The 19,913-nt window shown below is 36.5% G+C and overlaps 1 protein-coding gene across 4 annotated transcripts in view; it reads left to right on the forward strand.

Moving 5' to 3' along the window:
- The window catches only part of SATB2 (SATB homeobox 2), a 182,233-nt gene that overhangs the window by 54,982 nt on the left and 107,338 nt on the right, over positions 1 to 19,913 (forward strand). For all 4 annotated transcript variants that reach the window (XM_011369214.2, XM_023535984.1, XM_023535983.1 and 1 more), the window contains 2 exons: positions 18,203 to 18,329; positions 19,532 to 19,655. In XM_011369214.2, the coding sequence (XP_011367516.1) occupies positions 18,203 to 18,329; positions 19,532 to 19,655 (251 nt within the window). The remainder of the gene's footprint in view (positions 1 to 18,202; positions 18,330 to 19,531; positions 19,656 to 19,913) is intronic.

Below are 19,913 nucleotides of genomic sequence, written 5' to 3' on the forward strand. Positions count from 1 at the left end.
ATGTCTATTTTTCAATTTTTTTTATTTTCTCTGCTAACAGCTGGTCTCGTCTACCATCCTTTCTTACCTAATGCATTGTAACAGCCTCCTAACTGGCTTCTCTGCTTTTCACTTCTGATCCACTTGAGTTCAGACCCCCTGTAGCTTGAGTGATGGCTTAAATATATAAACTAAATAATGCTATTCATTTGCCTAAAACCCTTCCCCAGTTTTCTGTTTAAAGTAAAATCCAAATACTTTCCATGACCTGCAAAGCTCTGCCTGGCCACCATCCTTAACCACTTACTCCCCCCATTCCTGCTCCCAGCCACACTGGCCAGTCTTTATCTCAGCCTAGGCCAAACTCTCCCTGCTTCATGACCAGCATACATTCTTTCCCCCAATTTTTCTCAGCAAGGCATCCCTCAGGCCATTTTCTCAGACTATCTGATAATTCTTTCTTATAACATCCTATTATTCTCATGGCTAGCACTTGTTCAATTTTTAATTACATCTTTGCTTGTTGGTTAGACCTAGTAGACGCTAAGTTTCATTAGTGTGGCACCATGCCTATCTTGTTCATCTCTCTGTGCTTTTTATATTCAAAAACAATATGTGGTATTTTGGATCCAATAAAATACAGCTGATTTGGTTCATTGAATCAGGCCTTCATCCCCCTTTTTACCTTCACATATGTTCTTTTTAATTCTGTCTGACCTGTTTATTAAATGTGACCAGTTTAGGTTAAATAGTCCATTAGAGATTTATTTTATCTCAAGTGCTTATCTCAGGTATTTAACATAGAAAGATTTAGGTAACATAACATAGTAGGGGGAATCTTGATATAGTGGGAAGAAGGTGGGCTTTGGAGTCATAAAGACCTGAGTTTAAAGCATAGTTGTGTTGCTTGTTAGCTGTGTAATCTTGGGGGACTACTAACTTCTTCTCCCCTGGTGTTCTCATCTGCAAAATGTGATAAAGTCTACCTCGTTGGTTTGTTGTGAAGATCAAAGGAGATAACATATATTAAATCCTAGCATTGTGCTTGTCACAAAATAGGCACTTAAAGCATATTATTATTATCATTATTATTAGAAGCTATATACCTATATTAAGTTGCTTAATCATTTTCTGCAACTATTTCGTAATCTATAAAATGTACATAATCTTATTTATAGAACTAATATAAGGATTAAATTATATAATGTAATTTATACATATTATATATTATACATTTTTATAATACACATAATTAATTTTTACATAATTACAATTGTTACACATAATGTAATAATACATAAGTATATTGATATAGGACACCTACAGCAACTCTATCTGGCTTGTAGTTGACCTTCAATAAATGAATAAGGGGCCTTTCTGAGCCATGCTTCTCTTGCTCAGGCCCACTCCCATGTCTGGAAGTATACTTTCCCTTTTAATAAAACTTTTCTTTTGTGCTATAAATGAATGAATGAATGAATGAATGAATGAATGAATGAATAAGGGTGGTTAATAAAAATAATAGCATGAAAGAGTTGGGATTAAGTTACTTCATGGCATTTTGGAGTCTTTAAATTCCATTGATTCATTCACTGTATGTTAGTTGGATGCTTATTTTATCCTAGGTGCTTAGCTCAGTGCTAGAGCTACAAGGATGACTAAAATGAAGCTCCACTGAGTAGCCTACAGTTTAATGGGGAAAAGGGACTTCACATGAACTATACAGTTATTTACCTTTGAAATATAATTACAGTGGGATTAATTCTCTTGGGGAAAATAAGAAAAGTGCTATTTTTATCTGAAGGTATTGTAAGTTGCACCTCAAAGTTTAAGCTGGAGTTCTCCAGAGAGTAAGAGGTGCTACGATGTGGGGGGAAATGTGAACTTTGAAGTTAGGCAAACCTAGCTTCCAGTCTCTGCCATTTAATATCTTTGTGGCCTTAGGCAAGTTGTCTAGCCTAATCTAAAATGGAGACACTCATATATGTCATAGGATTTTTGTAAGAAATAAATACAGTGAGTAAGTGGCCAGATCATAGAAAGAACTTATAAATGCGGGTTCTTTGCAATCACCTGGAATTTTCTTCTCTTTTCCATATTACAAAGTAGCCTCCACTCCCAAGAATCCATAGTTTTATAACTTTAGTTAAATATGTTTTTTTGTTTTGTTTTGTTTTAACTTGGTTAAATTTTATCTTTATCTTTGTCTTTAAAAGTTCAAAGATTCGCTATTCATCAGCACTTCAAACTCAGTTTGTTGGAACATTTACTCAGCTCTTTAGGAGTTTCATTCTAATCCACCGTCAGAGAAAATAATGTCCTTCTTCCTCTAAAATTCTAAAAAAATAGTCATTTTAAACTTGTCATTATGTCTACTTTTTATAGCATTAACAATAATCAAAGCTTACATTTGGTTAACAGTTTAGAATTTCCAGAGAACCTGAATTCATAGTACCTCATTTCATGCCCTCGACAACCCTTGAGATGGAAGCCATTATGATCTTATTTAAAGAGAAAGAGACTGAGAGGCACTGGGAGTTGGGTGACTTGGTCTTCTGATTCTAATTCAGTGCTTTCCACTTTGTGTCATACATTCCTTTCTGTTTTGCCTGTCTTCAGATTCTGTGGTTCCTTCCAAGGTTGCCAGCATTCATTCTTTTTTACTCTAGACTGCAATAGTCTTTGTCTAGTGTCTGTATGGCCCACATTATGCAAGTCTCTTATGACCTGAATTCTAGATTCCATATCTCTAGGAAAGGTTGTGTGTGCCTTTTGTTGATGTTGATAGATTGGTGTTTCTCAATCATTTCTTAATGCTCGATAGTGGCTTCTCATTGCCCTGTGAAGCAACTTCAAGATCTCTTAAATTCTCTCTCAAAACCACCAATCATTCTTGATTCCTTGACCTTAATTCCATCAACTTGTGGAGGTATGGAATGTACTTAAGATATGGCTTTTCTGAGGCGAAACTATTTTACCTGTAACCTCGTTGTGTTCCCTAGCACTCTGCTAAGCAGCTTCTGTTTTTTAAAGTAACAGAAACTGAATACTTTCATCAGGGTTCTCTCTTTGACTTTCAGGTCTACATTAATTCCATTAAAAAAATTAACTGATATACATACTTCTGTTTATTTTTCTTCTTCAGATTTTGTGTGTCTTACATTATTCACCAATTATTATTGTTGAGTCATTTTTCAGATTCACTCAGGCTTGAATTGAATGACTTAGATTATAAGTTCCTAGGATATAAAGAGCACTGTCACTTTAAATTATTCTATGAGCAGCAGAAGCCAACGTTGAGATGATAAGGGTGATACTTGATATAATGTTTTTTTTTCTGCTAATAGATCAGAGGTTTACAAATAATTATTAGTCTTGGAATCTCTGCTAGCTGCAACCTGTTTCCCAAATTCAGAATATATTTTCATTTAGCATGTCTTCACAAAATATAAAAATCACTAAATTCAAATTAAAACTTATTTTAAGATTATACCATAGAGGATTGTGAAGATCTATTAAAAGATATGACTTTTTTTCCCTGCATTTGTGATCCCTGCCTACTCCTTTTCCTAGTACCTTTTATTCTGTTATCTTTGCTTCAGTAAATAGTCATTCAGAAAGATGGTTTGTACAAAAAGAATGAAAATAAAGGCATAAAGGAAAATGTATGCACTACCATCTCTTTGTCTCTCCCTCTAAGATTTTATGTATGCTCGGCTTCAAAAGCCAGTTTAAAAATAAAAAAGATGAGGGCGGTGGCAATCTGCTCCATTTTATGCAGATTAGGTATGGCCCTCAGGCACCTGCCAAATTGCTAATATGGCCTTGCTGGGCCTGATTTGAGTGAACCCAGATCTTCTTTTCCATTGAAACAGAAATGTATTTGCTAGGCATAAGTTAACAACAAAGGTGATATTTTCATTAATAACTGTAGGTCAGTTACACTTGGGCAGTTCCTCAGTGTAGATGAGACAGACTAGCCTAGGCGTTTATGATTTCTTCTACTCTCACTTGGCTTCCGCTTGAGGACATTGGGGTTTCCAGAGATCAGTGAGACTGTGACTTCCCTTGGTGCTGTCCTGACTTTGAAAGGTCATTTTCCTCTGCATTTCAAATACAAGATGTTATTGTTATTTTTGTAAAACACATCTGTAGGCCTTCTATTTGCAAAAGCAAATACCTTAAATTGTCCAGAATGAATGTTTGTATAAGGATACCCACTCTGGGCAATTGAATTTTTGTATTATTGCAACAGTTATTTTGAATGTCCTGGGGTGAGGCATTATCTTCCAAATAGATAATAGAGATGGCAAATATAGAAATCTCAGGCATCTCTATGACTCTATTAGAGTTTAAGAAAATATTCTGGTACTAATAATTGCATTTTATATGAACCAAGCAGGGGCTGGAAGTTCAGGGAGACAAAATTGGGGTCCTATCTCCAGATTTGGGTATGTAAATATTTATAGTCTAAATCTAGCTCGTATTGAAAATTGCTGGATATTTAACATGAGCAACATCTCATGTGAAGTCATTTTGTAACCTAATTTACTTCTTGCCAATGAAGGGGCAAGAAACATACTAAACAGTTGACATAGTCTACATTGTTTTGAATAGAGAGAGGTAGCTGTGCCTCAGATACCGGAAGAAGTCTTTCATATGGTTTTGCCTCACATGGAATGGTTCATGGATGAATAAAAGATTTGTTTTTTAGGGCTCTTATTCTGGTTTATTATAAGCATTATTACATGCACCACCCTAACCGAACATTTTGTGTCATCAAATAATTCGGTAGCAGGGGCAAGAATTACAAAGCTCTTGCAACTTATTTCTTTATTTTACTTGGCAAAATACAAATAAAATTATATGATACATAGATGTGATTGCAGAGGAAATTTGTAATCATTTTTGGACTCATGGTCCTTAGAACACAATTATGTTTCAATATTATTAGGCTTACTTAGGGCCTCTACTAAGTGTCAGTCCCTGGCTAGAGCACCCAGATGAATGAGATAGTTCCTGATTGATTACTACTGGTTTTGAGGTGTTTCTGAGTATTATAAGAAACACAAAATGGTACATAAATGTTATGAGCATTTTAAGTTAAATAAGTTTCACTTACTGTGAATCATACTGAAAAGTGTTATATCAGAACTTAAAAATTAGTAACTTATTCTTTGTTTCTGGAATGAATTAATTTTAATATGATATTGGATAACTTGGTTAACTACTTTCTTCTAATGTAGCAATATGGCAATACCATGGTAAGCATGAGAGGAAAATTCGGGCCTATTAAGGTACATGCTGCTTATCTTTTTTCTTTTCTTTTCTTTTTTAAAAATTTTGATGTTTGATCTTATTTACTTGTTACTCTTAGAAAATCTCATTTTGATGACTCAGAGAGGACAGCCTACATCTCTTGGCATTCTGTTCCTGGTGGCTTTCTTTGGTCCCCTCCATTCGCTTGGCCAAAAGTTTAGCATATCCTGCAAGCCTCCTCATTTTTCTTAGTACACTGTTTCATCACAGCAATACTCTGACGTTTGTGTTGCAGGACGCGTGGAGCAACAAGATGCTGGATCTTGGGTGCTTTGGTCCTAGGTTTCTTACCTTCTTTGTTTAGGGGCTTTTCTCACAACATATTGGTGGACATCATCTTCCTTAGAGAGACTGAAATGTTTGCAAATTCAGCTAGCTCTTTTGGGCCCCAGGCGACAAGGTACAGTAGTATCAGTGAGACCAGGAATGTCTTTCCCCTCTTTTTTACAAAGGCTGAGTTGAGAACACTCAGATTGGCATCCACAATGCAACCCGGAACAGATTTGAGCTTTCTTTCTCTAGTCCTCCTTACTCAGTAGCAGGCGGACACGCCTGTGGGTCAAGACACCCTGCTTCCTGGGGACACCTTGTTTGTCATTCCCACCACTGATTCAAGACACATAACCCTTCCACTCTTCACCCAGAGCGTCAGCAGCAGCTTCTGTGGCCATACTCTTCTCATAAAAAGTACAAAGTTTGTGTTCATCATCCACTTCAATGAGTTTCTGGCAGCCAGTGGCTGGGAAAGAGATTTTTCAGCTTCATCCTGAAGCAGCCGACTGCCTCCAAGGTACCACAAAAAGGAAGCTGATGCTGCTTATCACTGTGTAAAAGCTTAGACATGAAGAAAATCAGTCTTCTTGTAGTGAGTATTTCTTATGCTCTTACCATGTATTATAGAATACATATGTTAAAACAACAAATAAAACAACAAAAAGTGAAATAAACTGATCCCTTTTTTTCTTGTTTGGCTTAGTGACCACAGTGAACAAATATGTTTTTGAGATTTGTCTCTCTCCTTCCTTTTAGAGGTGGGAAGTTGATGGTGGCTTTATATTAGAATCAAAAGAAATACCATTCAAGTTGTTTCAAGGATGGTTAAATTAAAAGAAAAAAAAACAACACCTGATACCATAGCCTTTGGGGGGGTCCTTTCCAGTCTTTTTTCTAATGGGACACAGTAGAAATTTATAGTATTAGCTCTCATATAATTTTTCTCTTTTTATCTTCCTTACTAGTATTTATATTTTAAAGCCTGAATAAAAGTAAGCGTTGTTTAAATTTTCAAGGTTTCATTTGTCAATGATTCCTAGGGAATTTCTTAGTATTTATAATTAGATAATTTTGAGATTTCAGTACCTTGCTCTTAATTTTCAGCATCATACTTCCTGAATGAATTAGATTTATTTACTTATATGGGTTATGTTCCGGGCTTAGTTGGCCATATACAAATATATCTTTAAAGAGAGGAAATTACTTATTTGTGGAGGCATATAAACAATTTATTTCTTCTGTTTGGTTCGATAGAAATGCAAAATTGATCTGAGAGTATCTTGCTTGTTCTAATAATTGTGTTATTATCTTTCATTAACATAAAAGAATCCCTGGGAAAGTCTCTCTTAGCTAACAATTTTAATGTGAAGAAGAACGAACACAATTATATTTATTCAGGTAGTAGTCTATTAGGAGTCTGTAGGCAGCAGCTTTTTTCTATTTTAGTAAGAAGTACAACTGGCAGAATAATATTCAGTTAAAAAATCCTGATTGAGCCATGTTTCCTTTTGTGGTTGATATGAAAGCCATTGTTGTTTTGCTCACCAACTGGCAGACCTTCAGTTATTCTGAATTTAGAAGCTGTTTACTATACTTTGAAAGTTTAAAAATGAGCCCTCCCTGAGAAACAAAAAGCTGGGTGCTTGCCATTTTTTTATTGAAAAGTAGGATTTTAATGAAAGAAAAATTAATCCACCAATTCAATAATGAGTTTATTTTCGCAGTTTTGAAGGCTTAAGTGTTTTTAAAATGACAGCAATCAAAGCCTCCGTTACTGTGCCCCAAAGTATCCGGGCAGTGTTTTGACTTACAATGTCAGAGCTGCAAGGGGTGATGGATACTCTCTGGAGGTGGCACGGATTCCATGAGATTTGATGTGAGGGTTTCATCTTCTCAGGCCTTTCTCTGTGCCTTTAACAGCTGTCTAGAACAGGGGTCCCCAACTCCCTGGCCACGGACTGGTACCTCTATGGCCTGTTAGGAACTGGGCCACACAGCAAGTAAGGAGCGGGCGAGTGAACAAAGCTTCCTCAGTATTTGCAGCCACTCCCCAGCGCTAGCATCACCTCCTCAGCTCTACCTCAGACCATCAGGAATTAGATTCTCATAGGAGCATTGGTCCCTGGTGCCAAAAAGGTTGGGGAGTGCTGGTTATCTCTTGTGTTGGTCTTTTTGGATGTTCAGGATGCCAAGAGTGTTGGCGCTGTTTTCTTTCTGTTGGGGGCTAGCGGGATGCTGGGGACACAGTCTAGTTAGGGAGCATCAGGTGGACCTGAAGAGTGAGCTAGTGCTGCCCATGGACCATGGCACAGTGGCCCTGGCTTGCTACTTCTCTCTCTCTCTCCCTTCTTCCATCCGTCTTCTTCCTTTCTTCCCTCCCTTCACCCATCTGTCTACTTTCTTTCCTCCCTCCTCCCTTCTTCCCTGCCTCCTTTCCTCCCTCCCTCCCTCTCTCTCTTTCTCTCTTCTCTCTTTCTCCCTTCCTCTCTTTCTCCCTTTTATCTCCATGCCTCTACCATCTGTCAGGTACTGTGCTATTGTGGAGCTTAGAGTCTAGTGAGAAATAGACACCCTAAGTATTTATGAGTGCACTGGGTCTCTGGGATGCTTTTCAGCAGAGGGCGCATGGTGAGATGTAATTCTTGACACCTATTCTAGGCCATTCCTAAATATAATAAAATGGAGGCTCAAAGAGATGAAGAGATTTACCCCAGTTATTGAGATAGAACAAATTTCCAAGCCCAGGTTCTTTTGATTACATCAGATGACTTGCCATGTTAGCCAGTGACATTTTAGAAGATTCACATTTTTGCTTAAAGAAAAAAAAGCTTTCCATTAAAAACATTCTAAAAAATGTAATGCTTACCTCTTTTATGTTAACTCACAATTCATGAATGCCAGCATATGTTTATACAGCACTTTATAATTTCAGTGCAGTTTAGCTCCTGTTATTTTTATTTTAATTACCATTTTCTGAGTCAGGGAGGAGAGGTTCTGGTTTGTTTGTTTGTTTGTTTATTTGTTGTTGGTTTTATTCTGTTTTTGCTTTTAGATTCTCTTTTTATAGAAGAGAAAATAGGGGCCCAGAGAAGTTAAGTGAGTTGCCTATATGTGCAGAGCTATAGCATCCAAGACCAGACTTGGATATCCTGATCTCAGTGGCTTTCTTATGTGACTGTCACACATTCATTGTATTTTATGAATCCTCATGTTCATGGGGCTGTACCTAGAGTTGTATAAGACAGTTAAGCTGACATGACCCTTGCCCTCTGACTTGGCTCGTCTTCAGCATCTCCTGGGATCTACCCCTGGAGCTTTTGTTTCAGAAGCTGGGAGTGGGGCCCACATTGCTCTACGGATGAACTTGGAAACCATTCACTTAATATGACCACTGTCAATAGCACCTCTTACTAAGCTGTAAATTACTGGGAATGGGAAGAAAAAGAATTCTTTATTTCTAATTGTTCGACCCAGGTACTGTGGGATAACTAGACAGTCTTTCAGGAATAATTACTAAATCTCTACCACAGTTCTGTTACCCATTGATTCATATGGCATTTTACTGACACAGATGAATATTTTAGGGGTCTCAAATAGACCATTGTTATTATTTATCACTGTATATATAGTGACTATAGATCTACCTTCAATCCAATTCAAGAAACATTTGCCCAATGAGTGAACACCTCCTATGTATTGGGCTCTTGGGTTCTTTATGATAGCCATTAAAACTGTGGCGCCATATTTAAAAGTTTCTTTTGCTGCCTTTAAATATGACATTTCCAAAAAAATGGAAATCAAAGAACTGTTAGAATTGCTTTGAATGTAAAATATCTGAAACCTGAAAAACATATACATTATTAGATTTAATAGTAGAGTATATGTGAAAATATACTGAAAGTAACTCTTATTAAAATGTTCTTTAAGGAACCAAACAATATAAAGTAAACCAAATAAAACCTCCAAACCAAAAGCAGTTGCCATTTTGTTATAGTTACAGCTATATTTGCTTCCATGCCTTGTAGTTTCTTAACAAATTACTGTGAAATCAGGTTAGTTGAAACATGAATAAAAACGTACAACATAAATGAGTATACTTTTTGCCTTCATATTATATGGCAACATTTTCTTTGATAATCAGCATACCATCATAATATTGCCCTTAAATCAGATATTATGTAACCTTAAATTATAGGAAACAGAATATACCTGAAGGACAATTCTGGAATACGTAATGAGGAGCGTGCAGTTGATAGGGTTTCCAAAGGTGTTGAGCCCAGTGATGAAGTGTGTGGACAGCTGGGTCCTCAGGAAAACTTGTTGCAACATTTGAGCCCCAATCTGAAAAGAATACATGTAATTAATTAGAATGGGAACTATGTGTGGTAACTGTATTTTTAGATCTTCAGTGGATACTTCTTACCCCAAAGGATGCAGAAACACTGGCTGAACATAGTTATGAATAGCATCTGCTAGAATATAGTGAAATCTGATTAAAAGAGTATACTTTTTCCCCTTTGCCTTTGATTATTGAAGATATTTTAGGGGGGAATACTAGAGGGAAATCTCTTTATGCAAATATATTTCTGTATAGAAAGGAGGAAGAAAAGAGAAGTTTGTTTCTGTTACTTCTAAAAATTAATCCTTTAATTTCAAACCTCTTTTAGATAATGATTAAACTGAGAACAATAATAAGAAAATATATACCAGATGAAATAGTTTTTAACTAGTGACAGGAGCTTAGAACTGATCCCAAATAATTTCTTGTAACACTTCTCTTTTCATTTGCCCTATTCTCCCATGTAATAGTTTTAAATGGCACTCTTATGAAATAAATAACTAAACACAACCATATTTTTTTCATATCCTGACCAATATTTTGGCTGTTTTACAGAAGAATCGGAATTTTGAAAATTAAATAAAGGTTTCTAAAATACCAACTTTAGAAGTTTTATTTAATTTGTGGAATGATTTTGTTCTCTCTCTCTGCTTTTTTTTAAAGTGGGGTCTTTATTAATTTAGTCTAGTTACTTAGTGCTTATATTAAATAATCTAATAACATTTCCCAAATGTGAACCAGCATCTATTACATGAGACAAAATCTTTGTGCTGCAAAATGTAAAAACTATGTATAGAATTACCAGACACCAAATGGTACTGTATTTTTTAAGTTGAATGTTTCTGTAGCATAAGGGGCTAGTCAGCTCAAGAAAAAATTGACAGCTGTATATCACTATAGTTTATTCAGAAAGTGCTCTAAATTTGTATTTCAGTTTTTTAATACTAATAATGTTCCTGATGGTAATTTCCCCTGAAAGATACAGATGTGATTCAAGAATAAAAGTTAGTGTTCTTAAAGAGTGAAAAGGTACCTTGTTTGTGTTTGTCAATAATACCTGGAAATTGATACAGATAGAGGAGATGTCTGTGGGGACGGGATATAGTACATTCAGGGGTGTGTGAGTGAGTGTGTGTGTGTGTGTGTGTGTGTTGATTTTTACATAATTTATACTACAGTATAGCCTCAAAATTTATTCTGAATCATTGAATTATTTATTTTTGTCTGGTTTTTCTTTAGTATTGTTATAAATACAGGATTAAGTATATTGTAAGTTCCCAGACAAGCATGTTATGAGGGTTCATTAATTTGTGTAAGTTATAATGGCACTTGAATAATGTAAAATGATAGAAGAATGCTATTTCATTTTTCATTTACTTTTACACCAATGCAAGACATTTGAAATATAGTCTTTAAAATCAAAGCAGAAGGTATAGAAGAGTTCTAGTAAGTTTTATTGGGGTACTGCTAAACTATGCATTAAACAGGAAAACATGTACACTTCAAAAATTATTTTCATTTTTTCTTTTTTACTCTTTACTCATTGAAAAGTCATTTCCATTCCCACCGCAGGTTTAACAACAATAACTACAATTTATGTCTCTATGCTGCTACAATTTGATGATATACCAGAGTCAGCCACAGGTTAGAAACAGGCTGAGTTATTATATACTGCTGGGTAGTGATTCTCATGAACTGATTTATGGATAAATAATTCTATGTTCTTATTATATAGAACAGACAGTTTTTAATTTCTTTAACAAAGCATAGGTGAACAACAGAAAATTATATGCTATAGCATAGGGACACGACCACTCTGAAGAGGATAAACAGATGCAATCAATGTCCTGACTTCCGTTTTTACAAGGGGCCTCATCAGCAGTTGGTGTATTGTGGAAATAATACCATGCACCAGAAGCCCCAAGGCTTAGTTACTCTGAGCCTATTTTTTTTTATTTTTTATTGATACTCTTTTGCTGAGATCTTTTCTAGAGAGTTATGAGATAGAAAACCCTAGCCTTTGGATATTAAAGCTAATGTTTCATTTTTTTTCCCCCAGGCTGATTTTTCACTTAACTTTGAAAATTAATGTTAAAATGCACCTGGAATAAAAGAAAATTATTTATTGAGTTGCATTATAAGAATACTACTGATATGTTGGTGGCTTCCTGTATCTGTCTTACAGATTGATTTGTGGTCTCTATTCTACAATATACCCGATATATACCTATTTTATTACCATCTATCTATATGCCACTGCAAACTGTGAGAATTATTTTTGTGTACTTTTCAAGCTCTCTGTTGCAAGCCTTCATGAAATAAATATTTCTCAAGGTACAGGAGATAAAAGCTATCATTTTGTTTTGTTTTAAGACTGGTTTCACTTAGCTTTGTGTTTAGCAATAATAAGCTTCTCCACTCAATTGTGAGCTTCATAATTACAAGGACAGTGTGTATTGGGTTATCTTTGCATCTTAGTGACTTATGCTGGGGACATAAAAGAAAAATTTGTTGAATGAATGAATGATTATTGCTTAATATAAACCCTTGTGGTTTTCTATTGATTATATTGTATTATGGCCCCATTTTATTTTATCCTCAGAAGTGATCAACTTTCTAAAAACTTGAATGAAATATTGATAAACTAAAATGCATATTATTACCACTCTTGTTTTTACATAGAGGTAAATAATACTAATGATACAAGTTACACATCTACTGTGAATATTTGATATCTCTGAGATAGATTAAGAACTGATAAAAATAGCAAAAACACGAACACGAACACAAAAATCTATTGATATTTCTTTTTATGAAATGTGAACTCTTTGACTTTGGCAGAATACTGCATTGAGAGAGTAAAAAACTGGTTTCCATTATTGCATCTTTTTAATTTTAGACAAAGATTGCCTCCATACCCAACCTAATTTTATGCCACTAATGGGAAATTTACCTACAATTGCATTTTGTTATTTGGTCTAAAGGAATTACACAAAGAGTGGATTGGTTCTCTGTATTTTAGTGAAGAGATTTGTCTGGGTATAAACAATTATATTTATATTGTGTTCAATTCAATCATGTTAACATTTGTATGAATTTCAAGCCCGAAATAAAGGCCCATAATTTATGACTCAAAGACCTTGAAACTGCATCTGTAATAGTCCTCAACACCAGACATTTTCTAAATGATTACAGATGATAAATTCCTTAGAAATAGGAAAGATTATTTGGGAGACAATGTTTATTTCTGAAATGGCACTGTTGTGGGAGAGTTTTTTCCAGAGAAATTCCAAAGATAGCTGGCTTTTCTAGGCCTGTCACCCGTTTGCTCATTTATTCCTTTGTTTAATATTAAATGTCAAGACCCCGCCTGGTATGTGACTGTGAGTGAGCCATGGCCCTGCCCCGAGGACCCACCATGTGGCTGGCTATTGGCACGTGGGCAGAGCTGAGTGGAAAGTGGGTTATCGGTCCAGTAGTTAGAAAGCTACTTCAGATGAAGCCCAGGGTCTAGTCCTGACTACAAATCACTGATGTCCTTCAAAAGTGACTCTTCTCTGATCTTCAGCTCTCTTCCAGTTAGAATGCTGACTCCTTGCTATTCTCATGAGGATGAACTAATGGTTTGGGAAAAAACTCTTTGCAAACTATAAAGTAACATAAAGAGGTATTGTGATAAAGTAAGTCCCTTATAAGATACACAGACCAACCAAGAATATTTATTGTGCAACTGTGTAGGGAAAGGATTACTTCAGTCTAAGCTGATTAGGGTTAAAATGATCCCCTGGGCAGAATTCGAAGAATGTGTACAATTTCTAGAAGTGAATAGTGGGACTCAATACTCCAGACAGACTGAGAGTGTAATATATATTCAGAGAAATGGGAATTGGCATTTATTGAGCATTTACTGTGTGCCTGTCTGGGCTCGAGGAGTGTGTGTGTGTGTGTGTGTGTGTGTGTGTGTGTGTGTGTGTTGAGTGCACGTGTGCATGTGCACATGCATATATGTGAAAATGTAGTACTATCTAATTTAACCACAATTAGTTTTTCTCATTTTTCAGATTAGGGTTATAAAACCTACTTATAGAGTGTGAGCACTGGAAATAATATCTGTATATTTATAGTCATGCCATTTTTATTGAGATTTCTGCAATACTATGAGTCAAATATTTCATGGGCACGTAGCTTGTTGTTCCTTCTTCTTTGTCCTCTTTTAGTGCATGGCACTGTAGCATTTGGTGGGGTCTGTATCTCTCCTTAGAGGGAGCCAGGAGGAGACTGTTATGGTTGTAATTAGACATACCTATCTGTATTATTTCATATCTTTTTTCTCTCTTCAAAATGCTTTCGATCCACCTGTATTCCAGTATAGGTTAATTACATCTATACTCAAAACTTTCAAGAATCTATTTTCCCCTCATATTTACTGAGCACTTATTATGGGCCAATCCTAATGCTAAATTCTCATTCTCATTTAAAGCCTCATGACAATTCTGAAGGGTAAGCGTTGTTATTATCCCCATTTTATAGATAAGGAAAACTGAAACTCGAAGAGACTAAACAATCTGTTCAGAGTCTCACAGCTCAAAGCAGAGGAGGACAGACGTGAACTCACCTCTGACTCCAGGCCTTGTTCCTGACCTTTGACCAATACAGTGTGCTACTGAGTTGGCATTCAGGGCCCTCCAAACTTGGAACCAAGTTCTTTCCCAGTCTTTTCTTCTGAGGTGCCTCACACGTGAACCAGTGTGACTTATAGGACACTAAGAAGAGCAAGAGCATGGTATTTGAAGCAAATCTGGGCTGTTACTTACTACTGATGTCATTTGAGTTAATTCAACCATGGTGAACCTCTGTTTCCTCATGGAAAGTGTAGAGACTAGCTATCTAGGGGTGGAGAACTGATGGAGAAATTGGAGGTGCGCTTTCAGTACATTTGGTGGCGCAAAAAATGAGAGACTGAGGGGAAAGAGATTTTTGTAATGTTGTCGTTAAAATAGAGGGGATCTGAATCTTTTTATGGGTAAAAGGAAAGGAGGCATCTGAAGAGCAAGGAGGGAAGAAATGAAGGGAGTTGCGGGGGTGGGAACAGAGGGTGGGACGTAACTGACGGACAGTCCTCCATGATTTATAATAATGGAGCCTTTTACAGGCACATGACCAAATTAAAGATTGAAAGATAATGAAGTCATAAAAAATCCTTAAGCCAATATTTTTTTAAATTAATGGACTAATCTTCCCTTTAAGAAGTATTAAACATGTTTAAATAATGACTGTAACCAGTTATTGAGGTTAATTATAACCAGGCTCTGTGCTAAAGGCTTTACGTTTGATTTGAACCATACTCCTCTATGAGGTCAGTACTTTCATTGTTCCATTTTACAGATGAGGGGATTGCGGTATGGAGAAATTAAGTCACTTGCTAAGGTTACATAGTTAGCAAGTGGAAGAGCCAGGATGTGAACAGAGGCAATTTGACTTGGAAGCCTGTGTTTTTAGTCACTGTAGTATACTGCTTCCCAATTTGATTTTCTCGATTAACACTTGACTCCTAGCCCAAATAATATTTTTGTGTATTTCATATCAGAGAAGGAGGACTGTATTCAAGGAATGTGTTTCCAGAGAGTTAATACATTAGACAGAAATTTCGTTTGGAGGACAGTCTTATTACCAAGAGTCACTCCGAGTCCCTGCCTGGCTGGAGGAGAGTAGCCTTCTGGACATAGCTGTCCTAGCGGATCTTGCATCTGCAGAACTTGGTACATAGTTGAGCAAAGAACAGGACTTCTAGGACTATGCAGGTTAGTCAATAGGGTGAAAAAAGAAAAAGCACATGCTACTTCCCATTGCCTGAAAATAGCATCCATCAATAGCTCTCTTCCAGGAGGTAGAAACCAACCTGTAACAGCTGCTCTTGGTGGCGGTATTAAGTGTTGTGAAGACACCTGTGTGTGTCTAATTCCAGCCCAAACAAGCCTCCTTCTGGCTCATCAAGGTGGGAGAGAATTTACCTAAATGGAGATTACTATTTCCAGTAGAGTGATTTGTCCGTCATTTCCTGTAGAGATTTCTCCCCTTCACCTTTTTTGAGGTATGATTTACATACAATAAAATGTATGCATATTAAGTGTTTTATGAATTTTGACAATTTTTATACCAATGCAACCACCAACCAAAACAAGAAAATTCCCTTATGTCCTTTTTCAGCTAGTTGCCACTGCCGTCCAGAGACAAGCACTGTCTGAGGTCTAATCCCATCAATTAGTCTTGCCTATTTTTGTATTGTACATAAATGAAATCACACAGAGATATTCTGTTGTGTCTGGCTGCATTATAGTGTATTCACTACTCAACAATAAAAAAGAATGAGCAACGACACACGCAACAGCATAGATGAATTGACTCTAGAGTTGTGCGTTGAAGTTTACAGGATTTATTTGCTTCATATTTACCTTCGTATTCTTTGTAACTAAAATGACCCACAAAATTGGCTTCTTATTTATACTTGCCTTTCATAGTGCACAATTGCCGACTTCTTTTAATCCTCCTCTAATCTCTGATAATGAAATATCACGTCTTTAGAACATGGTCAATTTATATTCAACTCGTGGGCTATCACAATAACGATTCTTTTAAATAGGAATTTTAAATTGTGGAGTAATTTTCTTAAAAGGAAATATATTAGACATGTTACGTGGTATCGTTTTAGTATTTTCAAATGTCAGAAGGAGTAAAAAGCAGGGAAGCAGACCCAACCCCTTGTGGGTGGCTGTCCAGTGGGTCCTGGATGTTCATTTCATGACTACTATATGCAGCATGCTATGCACTTTTCATTGTCATGAGAGAGAATGTTAGGAAAACTATCCCCATAAGAAAACAGCTTTTCTTGGCAAGTGAAATATGACTTAAGGAGCCAGAACTGGAGACATACGGTACTATGAATGAGAGCTGTGTTACTTTATTGGATCTGAGTCCAGGCACTATTTATACTGCAGCATATTCAGCACCAGATTGTTAAATCTTAATACTGAAACAGTGCATCATTTTAATATTTTTGTTCTGTTTATTCCCTGTTTTCAAGCATCATGTCAAGCATTGCGCATTCATTTATTTCATCTTGGACAGGACATGCCCTGACCAGAAAGTTTATTTCCTATTATTGGAATTTCACCCCATAGCTATAAAGCGTCATTTGGTGAAGCTTTTTAAAAGTTCTTGGGCATAGAGGTATCCTCTTTCTGATGATAAAAAATATTTTTCAAAAGAACAGTGTAGTTGGACTCAGCTGTGTTGTCAAAAATAAAAAACAAAAATGCTTCTTTTTCTTCTATCACTAAAACATGCTGTTTTTTATGTGTGACAATTTTTGACATCCTGAAGACCATTGGATTTTTCATAGCATGCAAATAAAATTTTTGTTATTCTGTGTTTTTTGTGAAATGGGTTTCTCTTTTTCTTCATCAGTGTTATGTATGCCCAGATAAGATGGGTCCATCTTATGAATAAGTTAGCATTTTCACCACATGTTGCTGAAGCTCTCCTATGAATCTTCCTGTGACAAGGATATTCCTAAAATCACTTCTTTATATAGCCCAAGTTTGACCAAGATTTTTATTTTCTCTCCATTGTCGTGTGTTTACCATATGCCGGAGGAAACCCCCAGAGAAAGGGTACCATTGTCACTCAACACAAATGGAAGCTAAAGGTTTCTCTATTAGTTTTGATCTGTGGTCAGTCATCGTACTATTGGAGAACAGCCCCTCTGCCTGGTGAAATGTGAATCTGGAAGTGAACTCTGAACTGCTTCACCAGCTCCAAACGCTGTTCACACCGGGGATCACATCACAATAGGATGTGACTGCGTATGTGTTGAGCCCACACACAGGAATTTTTCTGTACAATTTAAAATCAAATCTTATATTAAGACTTTTTTTTTTTTGACTATGGAATCAGCAGTCCGGTATATTTAGCATCAGTCTTAAGTTAGAGTGTGAAACAAGACTTTGGGGGAAGGAAGTATCCTTATGGTTTTTCTAAGTAATTTAAGAATGAGGAAAACATAAAAGATCTGATTGTCTGTAATTAAACCTCATCCCTTCATTCTCATCTTCCTGTCTAGTTAACTCACTCAATTGTCAGCCAGAAAGAAATAGGTTATTGCACTGGGTTGTAAAATATCTTGAGTGGGTCTCGACTGTTGACTATTGAATGACCTTCTTAACATTGAACAAACAATGAGAAGGTTTAATAAATAGCAGATAGGTGTTTATTATGTTTTTCTTCCCTGTGCAGGAATAATCAAGCTGGGAAGGTGGAACCCTCTCCCCCTCAGTTATGTGACAGATGCACCCGATGCGACAGTGGCCGACATGCTGCAAGATGTCTATCATGTTGTGACGTTGAAAATCCAATTACAAAGGTGGGTATCTCTGAACATCTGCCCTTCCTTACTCTCGGAGTGACTCCGTTGATCGTAGAGTCACTGTAGAGATCAGTGTGTCCTGTCTGTGTTAATTTCTAGACATTTGAAGAAATAAGAAAAAGGAGGGGAGCGAGGAAGGAGGGTCCCCTCACCAGGCATCTTTATAGTCCACATTCCAACTGTTTTATGTTTTGTTTTCAGAAGCAGTGAAGTGGTAACCTAGGGAAAGCTTGATAAATCATTAAAAATCTACAGCCCATAAAGGGGAACTTTCTACAGCCCCTACTTTAATGGGTCCTCTAGTTAAATTCTTAGCACATAGTATTTGAAGAATAAATACCTCTGCTGTTTCAGGTTTGTGTTTGTGAGGGGTGAGTTTTGTGCTCACGTAGCAGGCTTATCAAAAAGGCTCTGACACAGGACATCTTCTTCTTCCATCTCTGGTGGCCTGCAGAGGATTCGGGAATTAATTCTCTTCTCTTCTCTTCTCTTCTCTCTCTTCTCTCTCTTCTCTTCTCTTCTCTCTCAGATACGGCATCCAGAACAAATTATGCCTTTTTTAAAAAAAGAATCTAGAGGTTCTCTGTAGTGTCATGTATTTTTAAATGCCTGCAAGTCATATGATTCAAGGAATATTGTCCTTTGGTGTAAAGGTTTTGAATTTGCCCTTTTTGGAAAATTAATACTTTAATAGAAACCCAACATTTCCATCCTTGTCTAGGAATGCTTTGTTGTCTTCTCTTAAAAGTCATTTTTTGGTTAAGAAAGTAACATCTGAATTTTTCTATGAGGGCGATGGGTGGGGCTTTAAACTTCAAATACAATGGAACATTTCTTTATGTTTAACCTTAGGAATGTCCTATAATTAAATTTGTATTGTGGAAGTTTATAATCACACTGCCTTGCCATTTCCACCAGCAGGTTAGAGAAATCTTATTTTTTAAAATGAGCATTTCTTTGTGTATGAAATGACTCTTTTTTCTCAGGCTAGTACGATAACCAACTTAAAGTGACTGTTGTGCTCTATCAGGATCCTAGAGAAGCAGTTTTGCTCCCCTTCCCTTATTAGTCTCATTCTTTAGCAGTTCTCTTGATACTGACATAGGACCTAGGAGTGATTGCTGCACCCATAGCCCTCTGCAGTCGAGGACCATTATTATAGTTTGCATGTCATTCATTCTTCTTGTCCTGTTTTCCAGTTGTTCGAAGTTGGAAGACTTGCCTGCCGAGCAGTGGAACCACGCCACAGTCCGCAATGCCTTAAAGGAACTGCTCAAAGAGATGAACCAGAGCACATTAGCCAAAGAATGCCCTCTCTCCCAGGTCAGTATCTCCAGAAGGTGTTCTGGGAAACATAGAAGGCCACTGGTGGACCATCTAGTAGCAGAGGCACACCTGCTTAGACAGCTGTATTTTATTTATAGAGTCATATCACATTTTAGGTAGAAAAAATAAGGAGATTATGGTGTTTTTTGTTGTAGCATAGAATTTATCACTTATTGAAAGCTTTGATGAAGTGAGAGTATATGAAAACATTTTATATCCATAATCTGTAACTTTTCACATATGCTATAGGAGGTA

This window comes from Pteropus vampyrus, unplaced genomic scaffold, assembly GCF_000151845.1.
Source record: "Pteropus vampyrus isolate Shadow unplaced genomic scaffold, Pvam_2.0 Scaffold146, whole genome shotgun sequence".
NCBI classification, from domain to species: Eukaryota; Metazoa; Chordata; class Mammalia; order Chiroptera; family Pteropodidae; genus Pteropus; species Pteropus vampyrus.